General features: G+C 48.2%; 1 protein-coding gene across 2 annotated transcripts in view; it reads right to left on the bottom strand.

The window, feature by feature from the left end:
* TTI1 (TELO2 interacting protein 1) overlaps nt 1–20,382 on the bottom strand; it is a 47,110-nt gene that overhangs the window by 12,805 nt on the left and 13,923 nt on the right. Inside the window, exons 3-7 of one of the 2 annotated variants that reach the window (XM_045832773.1) lie at nt 13,503–15,838; nt 8,649–8,855; nt 5,326–5,474; nt 2,274–2,414; nt 121–325 (exon numbers count right to left, since the gene is read on the bottom strand). In XM_045832773.1, the coding sequence (XP_045688729.1) occupies nt 121–325; nt 2,274–2,414; nt 5,326–5,474; nt 8,649–8,855; nt 13,503–15,804 (3,004 nt within the window). In that variant the 5' untranslated portion in view covers nt 15,805–15,838. The remainder of the gene's footprint in view (nt 1–120; nt 326–2,273; nt 2,415–5,325; nt 5,475–8,648; nt 8,856–13,502; nt 15,839–20,382) is intronic. The other variant, XR_006784990.1, reaches the window with a different exon arrangement.

Here is a 20,382-nt window from a genome sequence, read left to right as displayed (position 1 = left end):
AGGTCAGACTGAAGGACGTGCAGAGGAAGGGAGATGAGGGGAGCGTGGTTAGGCAGACAGGGCAATGGTGGGCATGAGACAATGACGAGTATGTGTCCGGTGACACTACCCGGTACCCACCTAGGTCCAGTCTCTCGCAGAGGGGGCCCAGGCCCTGCAACACGGCCAGCTGCAGCTTGAAGGCCAGCGTGTGGGAGTAAACCGGTCCAGCCCGGGCACTGATGGGAGCCTGGGTGACTAAGGAGCTGGCCAGCTTTGGCAGGACATCTTTGCAGAACCGGCTGCGGAGGAAGTCGCCACACTTGCCCCCCAGGGTACGCAGCACCTGCAGAAACAGCCCCCCAGCTGGTGACTGAACATCGCCAAGGCGGCAAGAGAGCTAAAGAATGCTTGGTAATTCAATTTCATCCAGGCCTCTGCTTGAAAAAAAATAAAATTACTGCTGTTAATTCCTTGCCCATGGTTTGTGATTCTGACAGTTATGAATTTGGAGGTCTCTGCTCCCAAGGTACGGCTGCTTCTATCCATAAATACAGATTACACGGAGAATAATGCAAAGAAATCTTGGGTTGGATGAATATGATTAATCCCTTGATTTTCCTCCCTCTGTTGTTAAAAAAGACCTTAAAGCAGTTCGCATAGATCATCTCTTGAGTCTCCCTAACATCCCTTGAGAAAAGACTTGTGTTTTTAACTCTCACTAGCTAAACAAACACAGACGTCGAGGCTGGGCTGCTGCGGGCAGGCGCCCGGAGGGCAGCGGCTGGCCGAGGCCCCTTGGCTGAGTGCGGGCAGAGTCCCCAGTGGCCAGAGCCGCGTCGGGGTGCCTTCCGTGCCACTGCGCAGTCTCCCGCACACGTCACCCGCACTCCATCTCTCACAACGGGCCGTTTCTTTGCATGTCTCATTTTAAACTTTCTCTAGTGGAACATATTGAAACGCTGTGCCCCGCTGCACAAGACTGAGAATACAGGATAACAGGAATTTCTTTAAAAATTGGTAAGCAAGGCAGAACCAGCACAGAGAGAGAGTGCCGGCTTTGCAGAGAGCATGGCGCCTGCTTCGGGTCCCTCGGCTGGGCTGCGCCAAGGCCCCGCAGACCACAGGAGCCCCGACACGTCCGGGCCTGGAGGGCAGCCGCAGTCCCAGTGCACGCGTCTTCACGTCCCTTCCCTTTCCTGAGCTCGCTGTCACTTCAGATGACCTGCTCACTTCCCCGAAGAAAAGCAGCACCCCGATGAAATTAGCAACACCTCCCTCCCCCACCCCTTTCTCTCTCATGCATTTTCCACATACATACACGTGTGTCATTTCGTGTTCTGCCTTTGAAGAAAGAATTAACAATTTCATATGTTTTAAATGTGTGTGTTTGATCTGCTATGTGCTGAAGAATCTCACAGAAAACCCGACCACCTCTGCCAAGCATCTTAGCTGCATTCCTGGCTTCATTCTTACATCCCTACGCATCTTTTCCCTAGCCTCACCTTGCTCACACACTTCTAATTTATATTATTAGCTTGCCACGGTAAATGTATCTCTGTAGGCTGCCTTAAGTGCTTTTTAGAACACGGAACAATATAAATAAATAAGCTGAAATATGCGTGTTAATAAAAGCCAAAGTCAGTCAGGGAGAATAATACCTTACATATACGTAAGGGCTTTCAATTTCTCAAAGCATCTCGCCAAACAGTCCCCCGTTTTACCCCCGACGACAACTCTGCGAGAAAGGCGGGGCAGGTGTTCCTAAGCCTGACCTGGACACGGGTGCTCATGGGTTTGTCTGGAGTCACTTGGCTGGGTGGAGGATGCCCATCACTAGGACCTAGGTCCTTTCCCTTGACTCTTGTTCAGTGCAAAGAACCTGGGCGTGCACTCACAGATTTGGGTTCTATCCCTTACTAGCTGTGTGACCCTGAGAAAATCCCTTAGCTTCTCTGAGCTTGTTTCCTCCTTTGTCAAACATGGGGATAATGATATCTGCCTTGCAAGGCTGTGGTATAAGGAGATGAGCTCATGAATGGGGAAATGCCAAGCACACCACCTGGCACACAGGAGGTGCTTAATAAATGTTGGTCTAACAACGCACCCTGCTTCAAATTCAGAAGGAAACTGGCTTTTATTTTCTTCTTTGTGCCTTTCTTATTTTTCTATACTTTCCTCAAGGTGCCTTACACCGCAATCAGATAAAAAGAGAGCCGGTCCTGAAGGACACTGGTGAGCTCTGCACTCCTCCCCTGCATCCCCACGACGGCAGCAGGCCCCCAGGGCGGTACCTCGAAGGCTCTGAGCACTGCCCGGGGGTCGTCGTTTGTGAGCCGGTGCACGAGCGCAGGCCAGGCCCGGTGAGCCATGGGAAGGAGCTGGTCCCTGTGAGCCTGCAGGACTTCCACACACAGGCCCAGCACGTCCAAGACCTGAAAAAAAGAGGGCACGGCTTCAGGGGATGGGAAAGGCTGGCTCCCAGACACTTGGCGATCAGGTCAGCATTCTAAAAGAATAAAATTTCAGAAACTCATCAACCAGATAAATATGTACTGAGTCCTAACAACATGCCAAGCACTGGCTAGGTACTGGGTGGGGGACATACAGGGACAAAAACACGTTTCCATGCCTTCGAGGGGCTTCTGGTCAACTGCGGAAAGCCCTGAATGAGCTAACAGCCGAATAAAAGGATGATTACCTGTTGCAACAAGTGCTAGGAAGGAACCCTCTAAGAGGAGACACAAAGGATGAGCAGGGGCTAGTCATGCACGCAGGGTGCGAGGGTGTTCCTGGCACTGCAGGAACGAGGAAGACCCAGGGCCGGGGAGAGGGGGGGCCTGCAGTGCTCGGGGGCCTGGAGCAGGGCAGAGCAGGGGCGAGGTGGGGCGGGACCACACAGGTGTCATGTTAAGAATTTTCCACTTTGTACTAAGGGCAGTGGGGAGCCATCAAAATGTTTTAAGCAGAAAGTGGCATGGTACAATTCATGTTTCATAAAGGTCACGCTGGCTGCTGGGTGGAGAAGGGACTTGAAGCGTGAGACAGGAGTGAGGAGGCCCTTTCGGAAGCCACGGCACAAGTCCACACGAGGAGGAAAGTGAGGTGGCCACGTGACGGTGGCAGAGAAGTGACAAGGTTTGTCACCTGTTTTGAAGAGGAAATGGCTTGTATTGCTGAGAGAGTCGATACTGGGGAGATGAAGAAAGGTATGAGAGCTGCTTGGGTTTAGGCTTAGCGGCTGAATAGATGCAGGTGCTGCTTAACGAGACAGGAACGACGGAGGAGGAAAATCGAGAGGCGAGGTGAGGTCAAGTTCTGCTGCTTCTGAATGGAGAGGTCAAGTAGGCAGCTGGGACACAGGTCCACCTCAGAAGAGAGGTCTGGGGTAGCCCAGACGTAAATTGCATCTTTCACTTTCCATCAGAATATGTTTCCTGATCGCTCAGCTCTCAGCGCTCCCTCGGAACAGATGGTCGGCTTCGGTCAGCACAGGCGGCCGCCGACGCAGGCTCCCCGTCACACGGCCCTCACAGAGCAGGGGTGGGGGCGGGTCCGAGTCAGAAATACAGAGGAAGTCTTTATTCAGTGCCTACTACGTGCTGGTCACACTGAGACCAGAACAGAAACAAAGAACGAAAGAGTCCTGCCCCTGAGGGGTGAACAGGTAGGCAGGGGAATGAGAGCAACCTCCACACACAGCTGAGAACAGAGCAGCGCGGTGGAGATGGCTTGGGTATCACCCACTGGCTTTGCATTTGAGTTCTGTTATTAATTGGGCAGGTTATGCCATACTTCACTGATTCAAGGACACACATTCTCCTCCTCTGCCTGCAACCTTCTTCTCTGCCTTTGCCCCTAGGCATGGCCGGCTCCTTCTCAAACTTCTAAGTCTCGGTTTAAATGTTACCAGCAGAGAAGCCTCCCCGATGACCTAAACCAGAGTGCAAGCTCCGTCTCATTCAACAGGGTCTGGCAGAGTAGGTCCCCGTGTTTACTGTGTGGGTGAGTTGTTGTTTTGCATCACAGAACCCTCTTATTACCTCCACCGAATTTCCTCAACCTGTCAGAGTGTGTTTGGGTGTCGCCTCTCTTCCCCACAAAACAGGACGTTCCACAAAGACGGGGATCACACCCACGTCCCTTCCTCCCATGCACCCTCTGCCTGACCTGCAGCAGTCCTCAGTAAGCAGTGAGTGACTCGGGGAAGAAAGGAATGAGGGTGTGTCACACTGGACACTGTTTTGCATTGATGATCAACGCCCCAGTGAGTTAGGTACCATCATCTCCACTTTACAGATGAAGACGCTGAGGCTCAAAAAGGTAAATGAATGACTCAAGGTCACATGGCTAGTAAGAGGCAGAGCCAGGATTGGAACCCAGGTCTGTAGGAATGACTCCAACACTGATGCTCTCAATAACTACGCTGTATATACAACTGCTACAAAGTCTCCATAAAAGGGAAGGCGCTTGGCTACTAATGTATTAATACCAACTAGACACAGCCTTGCACGGAGCAGGCATTGGAAAAGTGCCTCCTGAATGGGAACAACAGATGCATGCTAAGAAGTGCCTCTGGGGAGACTAAGCAAATCTCTCAAAACACAGAGGCTGAGCTTTGAGACAATCTGTGCAGCGGGGTTTCTCAGCCCACCACCCTGAGGAGGACAACATGCTCTCGTTAGTACCAGTAATTTGCCGAGGCAGTTGTGTTTCTCAGTCATGCTGCCGGCAGGGATGAGTGGGCCAGGCCGTGTGTTTTCTCTTTGGGTATTAAGACTTCCCCCGGATGATTCTGAAAGCCCTGTCCTGAATGCCCGCCCCACTGCACTCCACTGCTCTGTTCCTGGAGTCACAACTGTGTAGTGTAAGTCCTTGCTGATAGCGATGCTGCTTGGGAAGCTGCCGGCAAAGATGTAAGATTAAGAATGGTGTCGGTGTTTTTCCTGGGATGAAAACAGAAACAGAAACAGAGATACAGGCTAGCCTCAGGCTTGGAGGAATGGCCATTGTAAAGTACTAACCACATCTTGCACTAAGGCAGCTCAGACAGTGACATCCTTTCCAAAGCATCTACTTCTCTTTCCCTTGGAGATTCAATGACTCTCCAAAACTTTGTGGTTTTTTAATTCCACAAAGGAGACTCAGCTCCTTTAGGCATCTGAGCTAATACAGAAAGACCCAAGAATGACATCCCACAGATAAATTCCTCTTGTAGCTTCTCTTGGCCACCACACATGGAGTAGGAGATAAGGGCAGCTACTTGCTCATCTGTGAAGTCGCTGCCAGCCGAACCAAAGTTAGTCCTGCTGCTCCACGAATGCAGGGAGAGGGCCGTGCACTGACCTTCAGGCGGATTTTCAGATTTTTATCTGACAACAAGTGGATGCAGCGCTCCATCACGTCTGTGGCTATCTGGATCTGCAGTGGTAGCGGTGGCTTCACATGGGGACCGGTGTCATTCTCGTCCACTTTGGGAGGGTCTGACTGCTCCTCTGGAAAAAGCATAACCGGGACAGTGTTGCATGCGAGATGCCCAGCTTCAACTCGATCTCCCAACCTCAGATCAGGAACGGGACTTATGTCCAGGGAAAATGTCTAGGAACTGATCTGTAGGAACCCATGTTAAATTTGGGTCAAGATATGAGTCACAATATTCATCGAAACATTAATTGTAACAGCTAAAAACTGGGGAAAACCCTCCAAGTCCACTCAAGAGGGAATGGTTTTATAAATCTTGGTACAGCCCTAAAACTTGTGTTTACCAAGGGCTTTAATGACAAGGGAAAATGCTTATGAAATAATAGTGGTAAAAACAGGAAAGCGCCCTGACTGGTATGGCTCAGCGGGCTGGGCGTCGTCCCGCAAACAGAAAGGTTACAAGTTTGGTTTCGGGAAAGGGCACATGCCTGGGTTGTGCGCCAGATCCCCGGCTGGGGGCGTGCAAGAGGCAACCCCCCACCCCCACCCCCGCCGTGCAAGAGAAACCGATGTTTCTCTCCCTCCTTTCCAAAAATATAAATAAAATGCTTAAAAAAGAGACATTCATTATAAAAAGAGGAAAGCAGGATACAGTGTTGTACACACAGTGTGAGCACTATTATAGAAATTTTTATACAAAGATGGGAGGAAGCGTGACAAAATATTAACAGAGAGGGGTCATGAGAGATAATAGGTGATGACTTCTACTTTTCCTAGACCTTCGGTCTTTCCTAAATTTCAATTAATAAATATTTTAGACTGAAGACACAGGGGAGCAAGGTTCTAACGTGGAGCCCTGAGGCCGCGCAGTTGGTCGTCCGGGCGGTACCTGGCCCTTCACTCCTTTCTCCTGGCCCATCCTCTGCCTAAAGGGGGTGTGTCTCTGCCTCCGCCGTCAGCCTTTAGGATCTTCTGATGGCCAAGATCAAGCCTTACTCATCTCTGAATGAGACACCGGGGCAGCGTGGCGCCCCACGTGGGGTTTGGTGAGAGGCGGTCAGTTCAAGTCTCGCCTGCACAACCCGTTATGGGTCCTCTCATCCCACATCACCTTGTCTGGTAACACGGGTAAAGCATGTGCACCTCTTTCGCTTGCTGAGAGAGTTCAATGAAATCAATGTTGCCAGCTATTATTATTCTTTCACTGCCTAGAGTGCTCTGTTGAATGAGAGAGGTATACGTTTGTAAATTAAAACAACGACAAAAAGACTGGAGAGTTTCATGAAACCCATGCCCAAATCCCTACCCTGAAAAACTTTCCCGTTTACTTAGAGCCTCCGGCCCCCCCACCCCACCCCCATTACCAGCTGTGCTTATTTCCATTAGGCTGAGCACTGCTCCCTCAACTTTTTCCCATTTCAGTTTCCTCTGCTGGAAAAACGGAATCTCACAGTAGAGGCCACACCTGTCTCTAACAGAGGCTGAAGAGATAAATGAAAATGCGCTTGTACAATGCTTGGTTTTCTCGGAGAAAGGGATCTCAGATACACAAGGTGCTTTTCTGGTGGCTAAAACAAAAAATGCATGTCAAACCAGCATCAAGCCAAACATCCTTTATAATGCCAAGTGTGTGGTGTGCACTTGATGAATGATAATTATAAGGCTGATAAGGCTGTGCTGTTCTTCCCAGAGGAGGATTTGTTGTTTGAAATTCACCCACTGCCAAATGTTATTTGAGGGACGCGGATTTTTCTGCTACTGGAAGAAAGGCTTGATTCATTCTGTCTGTTCCTTGTGAACATCAGCTAGGACCAGCAGATCCTAATCGTGAAAGAATGGATTCACTGACAAAGCCCGAACTTCAAACAAGAATGGCAAATCCAGATTATGAGGAATCGAGCTGCCTTCCCTTCTTCGGGTTCGAGCGAGGGGTGCAGTTCACGAAAAGAAGGACTGGGTTGGAACAAAACGGAAAAGAAAAAGCCTGATCGATTTCTGATCAGAAAACTCTGTCCTTGGGGAAGCCAATGGGTCGGCTGTGCATAAATCATTACTTGGGCCCCGTGATGCTTCCCTGCTATTTAGAAGGAATTTGTTGTAATTAGTTGCATTGAGCTACAATTTCCTGCTATCCTGGAAGCACTGGCTTCAGTTCATCAGAGTCTCAGAGTAGGAACTGCCAAAAAAAGAAAAAGAAAGAAATCTGCTTGATTCCAATCTAACAAACTAATTTGGGACTCAGTCCGATTTAGGATAGTTCTGAGACCACCAAGCTCATTATAACTTGGCATTTTATATTTGCAGAGGAGATTCTAATAATTTATTAATCCTTTTGTGACCTGCAGCTCCAGATTGAGCTTGTGAATAAAACAACAGGCCAGAGCTTCAGCTAGCCTAAACTCCCTTTTCCTTTATCATATAAATTGGTAAGAAAAACGCTGAACCCTCCTCCCACCAATAAATAAATGAACAAAGCATATGAATAAACAATGCGTATAAGTAAAAAAAAATGTCAGGAAAGAAGCATCGAGAAAGATGTTCAATGTTTCCACTAATCAGAGAAACGAGAAGTAAAATAACAAGAACCCTTTTAATTTAGCAAAAAGTAAAATCGGTGATAGCCAAAACTGGCAAGGTTGTGGCAAAACCAGTATTAATTCTGCACTGCTGAGGAAAGGCATTACCACCTTTCTGGAAGGCAATTTGACAAGCATAAAGTAATGTTCACATCCTTGACCCAGAAATCCCACTTCTGGGATTTATACAGAAATATGCAAAAAGAAGGAAAAGGTCACGTGCACAGAACCATGCACTGCAGCTGTTTATCAGAGTGAGAAGCGAGATGCAACCGAAACTTCCCACAGGGGGACGGACACTTGGCGGCGGCTATTAAAACATTAATTATGAAAACTCTATAGCAACATGGAGAGTGCCTTATTATATAACTACACACAAAAAGGGCATAATGCATTTAAACGGAGGCTGCAGCCATACAAAAATAGGTTTGCAACAACAAAAAAAGGGAAACAGAAGGGGAGAAAACAAGAAACAAGAAACAAAACACTACCACCACAAGAGGGGGCGGGGGAGAAGGGAAGATTACACGAAAAGGGAGAACGCCAGTGTCAGCACCATGATTATGGTGGACTTTCTCGTCTCCGAGCCTTCTATAGGGGTGCTTCATTGTTTTTACAACAATCTGCTTCAAAAAGAAAAAAAATGACTAACCCAAAATAAATGACAGTTACCTTCCTCATCGAAATCTGTGACATTTCCATCGGCCACGTCCTTTTCCTTGAGGTAGTTGAGCAGGAACTGTTCGACGTCTTCGGCTGTGGTGAGACTCTCGGGTCCTTTTCCAAGAGCTGCCGGTCTTTTGCTCAAGTGACTTCCCTCCTCCCCTACACTTTGCTCTTGTTGTTGCCCAAGATCACTTGTGTCTGGGAACCACTGGGCTGCAAACAAAGTGTTACAATGATCACCTTGGTCATCGACAACAGGCATTAATACTTTACAAGCCGAATAAGCTTTTTTGCCGTGGCCCGCACGGCCCCTGCGTGACCCAGGCCCTACCTATCTCTCCAACCCCGTCTCCTAACCACTCCCAGTTGCCATGCCATCCTCCAGTTTCTCCCAAGTGCCAGATGTTTTCCCGCCTCAGAACTTTTGAATATGCTGGTCTGTGTCTGGAATACTTCCCTCTCCATGTCACACCTGGCTAATTCCAACCTGCTCTCCACGTCCCAACACCATCATCATCCCTTGCCCACGACTAACTGCCCCTTGCCCCTTCCCGACCTAACTCAGGCCCCTCACGTGCTGCCTTCCACAGCACCGCGCTCCCCGCTCTCACGCCGGCTCCCCGTGATGCGTGATCATACTGAGTGTGTGTGTGTGCACTGTTTAGACCCCACACCCCGCTGATCGCCACTGGGAATCCAACATGCCCAGCAGAGGACGGGCCCTCAAAAGCATATATGCTGAATAAATAAATACACTGGATCGGAGAACATGTATAAGTGACAAAACTCTGAGCACAAGATACGTGAGCAGAAGACGGGCTCTACGGAGCCTGGGAATGAACACGGTCTTCCATCTGTATTTCTGGCATGAGACGATTCAGAAGGCTGCCATGTTCTCTCCAGAGCTCTTCCTTCTGCAGGGACGCTTCATTACTTCTGACGTGTCACCAAAGAATAAGCCTTAAACATCACTGAACCAGAGGTTCTCAGACTGTGCTTTGAGGAGCCCCGGGGTTCTGCATAATTGTCTTAGGGTCACAACAGAGAGGCCAAAAGAAAGCAGGCTGAAGAGGGTGGGTCCGGGGTGCCCAGCCCTTCTTTAACTGGGGCAGCTCTAATTTCAACAATTTTTTGTGCACTGGGCTCCCCTAGGGCTTTCATTTCAAAAAGGTTCTTAGACATGAAAGAAAACCCCCTGGCCTGAATTTCGCTCTCCTCTCGCAGACAGCCGGGAAAAAGCATCCTGTGACCTTTAGCGCCCGCTCATCTCCCCTCCATCAAGGAGCATCTGCACCAAGCCAGAGGAACAGCAGGTGGGGACGCCCGGTCAGGCAGGCGGGAGGGGCAGGGTGCAAAAGCCAGAGACCGGGGCCTTCGCTGCAGTATCTGGAGGATCCTGTATGTAGGGGTCACTTTGTCTCCACACGTAAATCAGGCCCATAATGTACTCTAACACTGCATTCCCACCGAGTCAAAGTTGGGACTCGATATTCACTCTGCTGCAAGTAGACAGGCTACAAAGATTATTTTCTAGATTTAAGGCTAATGCCAGACATTAAAAAGTCTTTGCTCACAAACGGCTTTTTTGAACGTCTGAGATGAAGCTCCACCTGACTCTTAGTGCAAATTAAACTCTAATAAGGTGCTATTTTTCTCCTATTAGATTAGCAAAGATCAAAAAGTGGGGTAATAAGCAGTGTGGGTGAGGACGTGGCAAAATTGGCACTCTTACGTAGCTGATGGGACTTTAAATTGGCATGAACTCTCCGGAGAGAGCAATTTGACACTCTATTCAAAATTTAAATGTAACCCTCTCCAAGCCAGCATTCACCTACTGATATACTTAGCCATGTTCATAATGGCCTGCAAAGACATTCATAGCAACATTTTGTGTGTGTGTGTGTGTGTGTGTGTGTGGTGGCAAAAGACTGGTAACCACCAAAATGTACACCAAGAAAGGACTGCTTAAATGAATGACGGTGCAGCCACACAATAGTTTACACAACCATCAAAACAATGTGGCAGCCCTGCACGTACAGATTCCCGAGGTACGTGACATTGATGCTTTCTTTCGAAGCTACCTTCCTGTTTGGTTGTTACGAGTAATCAGCCAGCAGCTGGTGCTGAGGAGTAATTCCACTCACGACAGCTCTCACCCTCACCGTGGTACCTAGAGTTTTTTAGTGAATGCTTACGAAAACACCGTGTTTATGGTAACTCAACTTCCTCAAACATGTCCTGGATTCCTTTAAGACCTTTTGGAAGTTCCCTGAGACCGCACTTCCACTACCATCTTAAAAGAGTCACCATCAATCAGACAGTCGGGTAACAGAATGGAAATGCCGGCACCGGCGCCACTCTGACCCCAGCGTGAGCAACCAGCTCCACCTCAGCACTGCTGGCCATCAGGACACAGGTGTGCTCTGGGTAACCTCCGAACTTTCAGAAACACTGTCCCCAATAGTGCTTCCTTTCCAAGGGCACCCTCAGGTTAACCTTCCCTACCCTGACTCTCCTCTCTGCAGTGGAGACTTGCTCCTCCTCCACTTCAATTAAAGGAAAGTGCTACCCAGGATTTCTCCCTGAGAGATGACCAAAGCCATCAGCAATCCAAGGCAATTCAATTTTCAAGGTCCAAATTGAGATAGCTCCAGAGAGAATATATTTAATAGGCCTTTTCTTAATATATTTTTTTAGATCTCAAATTAACATGTAGTAGAGTTCCCCAAAGTACTGAGTGTAGAAGTCTGGAGTGTACTTGGACCATGGAAGTCAGCCGTAGTCTCAAATGTATAAGCAGTTAGCCAGTCTTTGCAGTGGTCCCAGGAGGACGCTGACGGCCCAGGGACTGGTCCAGTACACAGGCTTCCAAGTGGTTGCAAAGTAAAACCGGACACTGCTTCCCTTGGTCTGCAGGCCCTGCAGGGTTTGTGCTTGCCCGCCTTTCTGATCTCAGCTTCTATCACTCTCCCCAGAATGACCTCCCTTCCATTCTCCAAAGACCCCAAGCCCTTTCTTCCCTCCAGGCCTTCGCACCTGCTGTTCCCTTGGCCTGACTGTTCCTAAAACCCATAAAAAGGATGCTGACAGCCTTCAGGCACTAGCTCTATAGTGTCACTTCCTCAGGGAGGCCCTCCTTGACCACATGCTTTTACCCAAAGAGCATGTATCTACTCAAAGAAGCCTGTCCCTGTTACTCTCTTGTATCACATTGACTATTTTCTTCACAGTGCTTATAAGAATCTGAAATGAACTTCATGATTTGTTCACTTGTTTATCATCTCTCTTGAAGCAGCAGGAAAGCTCCATGAGCTTATCCGTCTTGTTCACTGCTGTATCCTGATTACTTAGCACAGTGCCTGACATATGGCAGGCATTCCTTACTGAATGAATGAGCAAAGGAACAATTTATACGGCATGTGAATGTTCATGAATGAACGAATGAACACTAGAAATGGCACTGGCTACAGCCCAGGGGACTGCCCCTGTTCCAGCTACCTTGGGGGAGCAACTTTCTTACCCACTCTTGTCCTCCTCAGATGGTAAGATGAGGTGGGTCAGTGGCCTTTCCACCTACTCTGCAGGCTATTGGCAGGACTGAAACAAGTATCAGAGCTGTGCTCTTTGGATAAGAGAGACTCAGGTATATAGCTCATTTTTTTTTCAGTCAAAGACTAACTAGTTGAGGGATTTGTTTTTCATAGTCAGTCCCAAAACTGCCATTTTAATGGCGGCTAACACCTCTGACAGACACCCAACAGGGTCAAAGGGAAGACGAGACTCTCAGACTACCTCATACAATTACATGGTGAAAAGAAAGTTTCTAGAACTGCTCTGTTCAACATGGCAGGCACTAATTACACGTGGCTATTTAAATTAAAAGATTCAGTTCCTCAATTGCACTAGCCACACGTAGCTACTGGTTATTGTATTGGATGGAACAGATACAGAACATTTTCATCGTTGCAAAAAGGTCCTCTTGGACAACACCAGACTATCTGTAGACTGAATAATTCATGTTATTTCTGTTCTCCATCAGCACAGAAACTGCTAATTCTTAAGTATCATCAGGAGCAGCTTGGTATAGTAAAAAGAGAAAAAAGCATAAACCCTGACTTTTCTCCTTATTCAACTGTGTGACCCTGGCTAAGCAGGATACCACTGAGCCTTAGCTCTTCTTGTCTGTAAAACAAAAATAAAATTTACACGTAGTCTGTAGGCTTTACGTCCCTGGCACAGAGCAGGAGCTCAACAGATGCTGGAAATGATTCAAGTGCACACATGTATACTGGGGCGGGTGAAAGTAGGCTTACAGTTGTGAGTACCAATGGCCAGCGGCCCGGCCACCACGATCACCAGACCTCTCGCCCCAATGGACTTCTTCTTTTGGGGTGTTGTCAAAAATGAAATCTTTTCATGAAAACCACGTCCTGTGGATGATACGATTCACTGCCTAAGGGAAGCATGTCAAGAAACTGACGTGTGCTTGAGGATACAGTAAGCAGACTACAAGACTGTGTAAACAATGAAGGGGGCAATCTGAGCGCCTACGAGATTGTACTTAAGTGCACTGTGCCATTCTTTTGCATTAATAAAGCTACTGTAATGATCAGAACCTGCATGCCTTTTTCAACATGAACTGTAAGCCTACTTTTGCCCACCCCTGTGTGTGTGTGTGTGTGTGTGTGTGTGTGTAAAAGCAATGGAACTCCACCATAACATGTGGGACTGGATAAATTCAAACAATATTCAAATAATGTCCTCTGAAGCATAACCACAAACAAAGAAAAAAAATAAGGTGAGGCAAATACGGATACGAGTTCTTCCCTGAAACAGCATTAAAAAGGACTCTGAGTGTACCTAGTGCTGCCAGCAGGGCGTGCAGAACACTGACAAAGGAAGTAGCTCTCTTATCATAAAATTGATCAAGGGCAGCCAAGACATCTTGAACCACATCTGCCACCAAAGGAAGCAGGCTAGCATCAGAGTTCCGTAGCATGACTTCTAAGACCTTTGGGGTATGCGGGTGCAGAGACAGATGACGCAGATTTAAAGAGATCCCATTTACCAAATAGTCTGAATTTTGATTGATCAGGTGCCGCAGGGAGTCGTAGCCACAGGCATGGCAAATGTCCATCATGGCACTGGTAGCTGCCTGGCTGATGAGCAGAGTTTGGTCTCCGGCCTTCTCCAGAACTGGATAGAGGGCCGCCATCAAGAGCAACCGGAAATCTGTTCCTAGTGCATATGCAAAGTGGCCAATCCCTTCCAACTGGATGCATATTTGCCAGATGTTGCTGTTCATGGAGCAAATCGTGGGGCTTGGCTTCAAGAAGGCTGGAAAAGATGTAACTTGGCAGGTGTGGGCACCAGATGTGATAGCCTGGAGGCCTGACTGCTTCACTGTTAGCTCCTCCTCCACTTCTTCAGCTTCCATACAAGTGACCAAATACCAGTTTTCCTGGCTTGTGTATTCTTCAAGTAGTGATGTCACGATCTCTCTCAGTTCCTCTGGGCTTGTCTTAATATGATTTTCATGAAGATTTTCCACTTCTAGCCCAGCAGCCCCTGCAACCAGTTCATTAAGGATCATGGCGGCCTGCTTTCGGTAAACCACAGATTCACGGTACAGGTCCGTAAAGTGATCGACAAGCAAATAGAGGTTCCCATAAAACCCGAGGAGCTGACAGACCTGCTGCAGGAGCAGGAAAACCCTGTCATCAGTGAAGAAGCGGAAATACCTCCTCTGGGTTTGACTCGATGGCCGTGCGGCTGGGCTCTCCGGAGAGGCACTCAGATGATCCGAGTTCCAACGCCGCTCTTCGACAACTTTGACATCAGCCACGTCCAGTTCTAGAACTTGGATAAGGGCTTTGGAAAGGCGCTGGAGATGGGCCCCAGAGTTTAGGACGAAGTTCACTTTGGGGCCCAAGAGTTTCAGATAACCGAGTAGCAAGGAAAGAGTGGAGAATTTGCCCTGATCGTCTTGGGAGTTCATTAGGCGGGGAAGAGAGGTGGCCAGGGAGTGCAGGTTTTCCGACAAGATGTCAGCAAAGGCTCTGCTGCCCACCACTGCCTTCTGGTCTGCAAGATGTCTCAGGACTTCGTTGCACCGGGCTTGGACTTCGGGACTCTCATCATTGAGCAGACCCACCAAAGCCTTCAGAAGGGGACCGGCCGACTTGACCAGTGACTGACTGCACTTCAAAAGAAGGGTCTGGACAAGTTCTATCAGCTCCAGTCTCACCTTCCAGTGCGGGTGAACCGAAACCCACTCAGTCACCTTTCTAATAAGGATAGTCAACTTGTCACCAGTGTTTTTTACCCAGTCAGCGCCCCTGTGCACCATCAGCTCTGCTACTCTGTGCTCCACCACAGGCTTTGCCTGAACCTTTGAGAGTCCTCTGAGCTGTTCATCAGCCATGACGAAGCCCACCGTCTTGTAAAAGATCTTTAGGGAAGATACGACAATGCCGTGCCCTTGTTTGAAGTCTCCTGTGATGATCCTGGTCAGCGCAGTTGAGATTCCAGGTAAAAAAGAAGCAAACAAGTCCCCCAGCTGCTCTTGCTCAAGCTCATCCAAGGACCTCGGGTGGTCATCACAGTCACACTGAAGGAGCAGGACCTGCAAACATCTTAAGGCAGCAATTTTAATGTGCTTTGATTTCTCCTGTTCTGCTAGGCCTAACAGTAAAGACACTGCAAACCCTAAACGAGGCAGAACGGAGGGCTCGTAGAAGGTCAGAATGATGTCCCCATAAGCGGAGTGCATTAACGTGCTGAGGCCCTGGACCACGGCCAGTTTCAGCTCCTCGGACACAGCGGCGGGCTTCTGGGAGCCGGGGGAGTAGAGACAACTGGAGAGCTCTGAGAAGAGTTCCTGGAGAAGCTCCTGCTCCTTCACACACGTCGAGGAGAGGACAAAGGTGAGGCACTCCACCACGCTCTGGATCAAGCGCTCCCTTTTGGGACCCGGGGTCTTCAGGGTGAACCGCAAAGGGAAGAGCACGTACTGCTGAAGTTCCTGAAGCGCAGAGTCACTCACGGTCTGTAACTGTGCCCGCAGCTCCTCCACGTTCTCCACTGTCTGTGTCTTGGTGAGCCGAACGCAGACGGGACGTAAGATGCCGAAGGCCTCCTCAGGAGTGTCAAAAACCACCATCGTGCAGAAGCCTTCCTCTCACCGAGGAAACATCCTGCGGGCCGGAGGAAGGAAACTTTTCAGTGAAGGAGGTCCAGCTCAAGGCAAACAGAGTGAACCTGCATTCATTCATTCATTCCACAGGCAAGTAGTGGGGGCCCATGCGTCAGTCGCTGCACAAGGCAGCAGGGGCGCAACGGAACTGAAGAGCTGGTCCCTACCCTTAGGGAGCCCCCAGTCCAGTGAGCGAAGCAGGTGGACGGTTACAACACAGTCCGTCAGGTAGCAGGACAGACCTATGCTATGGTCCTTAAGTGAGTGTGGAAGACCCACGTGTCATGACCCTGGCTTCGTTTCCCAGGAAGATGCTTGAGCCAAGAGTTGGGGGAGGAGTGAACAGGAATCTGTGGGCTAGTCTAATGAGTCAGGATTTTGACCTGTTGTCATAATGAAGAGCCACTGATTTTTTTTTTTAACGTGAGGCGTAACATACATAAAGTAAAATGCACCAGTGTTAACGTACAGCCCAGTGATTTTTATGTATGTAGAGACCCATGTAACCACTACTCGAAACAAGATACAGACTATTTCCAGCACCCTGGAAAGCTCCCCGTGCCCTCCTGCAATCAACTCCAATCTCCCTGCCCAGAGGGAGCCGCTATTCTGACTTCTATCGCTACGGGTTAGTTCTGCCTGTTCTCGTCATGGAGAGGTTTTACGCAGGGGGTGGTATGATCAACTTCGTGCACTGAAAAGATGCCCTGGCAGCCAGTAATATGGGAGAAGATCAGAACTAGGTGAGACTGAAAGCAAAAACAAAATGAGAAAGAGTGGCCAGAGAAGTGGAAAAACCAGGAGCACGCACTATCACAGAAGTCACGGGAGGGGGGATGTGAGCAGGACGGAAAGATGGAGGCAGGCAGGCAGGCGTGCAGGCGACGAAAGAGGTAAGTTTAAGAGTAAGAGACGGAGCTGGGCAACTTAATATAAGAGTCTCTTTCCTCTGTGAGGAGAAATTCCAAGTCACGGCTGACAGTGAACAAGGAGGGTTCACAGAGAGCTTGAGGAGTCCCTTTGGGGCAGCAGAGCATGCTGGGAAGACACAGAAGTGTGGCCCAAGGGTACTGAGGACCGAGCTGCAGCTGCAGACCATAAATGACTAAGACTGTAAAATGTTGGCACTGGATGGAGGCCCAGAGACCATCTCGTCTGGGGGCGTCTCTCTCACTTTCACTTGCTCTTTCTATTTTTTGGCTCTACTTGCTGGGTGTTTCTGAACAGATGATGACAAGAAAGTGTCTCTGCGGCCTCTCCCCACCCCAATCCAGTGAACTCCATCGAGCCCCAATGACTAGGGCTGGCAGGCAGGGGACACTTGGTGGGTGTGGGCAAGACCGCTCGCCCCGAGAGCTGGTCCTGAACTGTCCCCGTGTCAGGAGAGGGCTCTAAGGCAACAATCAGGCTTTCATTCCCTGGAGAAAGACTGATCCACAGAGCTCCACAGACCCCTGCGAGGAAGGGCGATGCTGGCTTCTGTGAGGCTTCTTGGGAGCGTATCTCCTGGTCTCTGTGACCCCCAAGAAACCAGGAGAGGGAAGAAGCCCAGATCCTGGGCTGGGAAAATGCCAGGTGTGGATGCCAGGCAGCTTGGCCGGGGCCTACTGACATCTCAGCAGCACTGGCTCACACACTGATGACCCAGGGGCCGCTGTGCTCTCCTCTGCCTGAGCTGGAACAGCAGAAGAAATGGAAGGCTGCTTAATAGGACCTCACAGTCAGAGGTAGGAGAAGCAAATAAGAATGCCCTGGAGATGGTGAATCTTAGATTAACAGGACCACTAAAGGAGACAGACAAAAGTTTTAAAAATAGCAAGACTAAAAAGGAAGCTCAATTACAAGACAAAAGACATTTCTCAGAGTTTTCAAAACATGATTTTCCACACCAAAAAAAGCTCAGTTGGTGGGGGAAACAAGAAAAAAGGGCTCCAATTAGCGGCCCGGAAGACCAAGTAGAGCTGTCTTAAAACGCTGAGCAGAAATACAGAGGCAGGAAAACTGTGAGACCCGGAGGACAGATCTGGGAGGACCAACGTGGAACTACCTGGGAGCTCTGGAAGAGGAAAAGGAACAGATGGAGGAGCTAAGACAAACACATAACTGAAACATTTCCCTGGGCTGCGAAACAGGATTTATCTGGGTACTAAAATGACCGAAGGATACACATGCAGTCACACTCTGGTAAAATTCCTGTACACTAAATGACATAGAAAAGTCATATACACTTTCAGGAAGAAACAGCAAACAACTTATTCTGGCTTTGAATTTCTCATTTACGACAATGTATACCACAAGACAGTACAACTACTAACTGCAAAGAAAGGCCTGTGCCCATCCCCCAAACCCCATAAATACCCAAATGTTCACCGGTGAGGGTGAAAGAATATCCAAGGATTGTGAGAGGGTGTCACCCATAGGCCTGACCAGAGGAAGATCCCCGAAAAAGAACTTCATTCAAACAACAATTGAAACAGAGACCTAAAATGGGAAGATGAATGAAAAGGGGACACTGCTCTGAAACTTTTTCTTTTAGCATAGGAAACTTTCTCCAAATAAGACGTTTAAGTGGGAGCTCAGCCGTAACACAGATAAAATCTGAGGGTCCAGCTAACGCTGGGTGAGGCAATGGGCTGAGCTCTGCATCTCTCTCATCACCTCAGGGGTTCCAAGGCAACCTCGGGTGCCCTGCACTATGCTCTCAGGTTGTGCAACAAAAAACTGTAACCGAGCTAACGAAGTGGGAACACACAGTATGTGCAAAACGAAACTTACCTGCTCTTCCTCCTATATTCTCTGTGTGGGTGGTGGTCCTCACCTAAGCTAGAAACTGCACGCTCTCTGCTCTCTGAATCCCACCATTCTCTTAAGTTCCATCAATTCTACCCCTTTAACGCCTTTCACATCTGTTGATGATCATCTTCTACTTAATGCTGGACCAACTACAGCACTTTCCTCCCTGGCTCCCTGCCGTGTGTGCCTGCTCTTCTTGAACCCATATTTCATGCCCACATGACATGTAAGCAGTAATTCCAAACAAAAATCTGATACTTTCCTCCATGCTTAAAATTCTTCAGCTGCTCTCCATAGCCTGCCTAAAGTAAAAACACCTGTTTACTATGGCCTACAGGTCCCTGCCTATCTTATCAACCTCATCTATATTGCGCTTCATTGCTTGAACTTGAAACTGTATCCATGTAAAATTCTAAAACTTGAATTTCCCAAACAGCTGATGCTATTTCACATTCACCTCCTTTGTTCTACGGCTGTCACACACCACCCCTGTAACACACTGCTACTCTAATATTTAGCATGCTGGGTTATTCTGTATACGTCTGTCTCACCTACCTTACTTACACTAGGCAAGCCTATACCTACAGCCTCGAGGGGCATCTGGCACCTGACAAGCACTCAAAAACAACCATATATCTTGCTTCCAAGCAGGATATAGCAGGATGTGACAGGCCAATGTTCCTGCTGGCAACTAGAAAATACCCAGATAAATGACAAAAATCTCTTCTGAAATCATCAAATAGCTGTGGAAGAAACATGATGTACTAATACTCTACTGAGGGTGAATGTTCAGAGTGAGCCAACAATCAGGGGAGATGTATTTTCCCCCTTGGTGCATTTGCTGATCTTGGACACAAGCTTAGGATTACGGTGTGGCCCAGATCGGGGGCTGCCACTAAATGAAGAGACACTAAAATGCTTTTCCTACGGTCATGTGGGGAGAAGGGGGAACAAAACTGCCATCTTCGGGGATCTCAAGCTACATGACTTCTGGGAGAAGGCTGGGGGAGAAATGACTGAGAATACAAACAAATAAAAGAGATCAACCCACAAATTCAAGAAGCGCAGCAAACCCCAAGCTGACAACACAATGAGAAATAAAGACACACGGCCACCTCATAGTCAAAATGCTGAAAACCAAAAATAAAGAGAAAAGTCTTATTTTTTTGTAATGGAGCAGTAAGATGGACAGACAGCTTCTCAAAAGAAAGGATAAAATCCAGACGACAACAGGATGACATCCTAAAAGTGCTAAAAGAAAATAACTACCAACCTTGAATTTTACATCCTACAAAACACTGTTCAAAACTGATGGCAAAATACAGATGTTTTAGACAAAAACGGAGTGAATTCATTGCTATCAGGTCTGCACTGAAGGAAAAAAAAAGGAGAAAACGAACCTCAACAGAAGCAATGAAACGTAGGAAGGAATGAAGATCAAGGTCCATATAAAAGAATATTAACTATATGAAGCAGTAATTATGATGTCTCTGGTATTTTGAGGACACATACACAAAACCAAAAGCAAGACAACCATGCACCCAAGAAGCATGAGGGGCATTGAGAAACTGAGTGTATTAAGAGTCCAGCAGAAAATGGTAAAATAATTTGTGTTAGACTAAACCTTGTCAAGAATGCATGATGAAATCTGCAGGGTAAGCTAAAAAAAAAACCCCAGAAGAATATATACGTAACAACTGTAGAGAACGGTAAAAATGAGATAATAAATAATATCAATTCATGCCCCTCCAA

The sequence above is a fragment of the Phyllostomus hastatus genome, unplaced genomic scaffold (assembly GCF_019186645.2).
Source record: "Phyllostomus hastatus isolate PE091 unplaced genomic scaffold, TTU_PhHast_1.1 phas_contig_17, whole genome shotgun sequence".
NCBI classification, from domain to species: Eukaryota; Metazoa; Chordata; class Mammalia; order Chiroptera; family Phyllostomidae; genus Phyllostomus; species Phyllostomus hastatus.
This window is presented reverse-complemented; position numbering and strand designations above follow the sequence as displayed.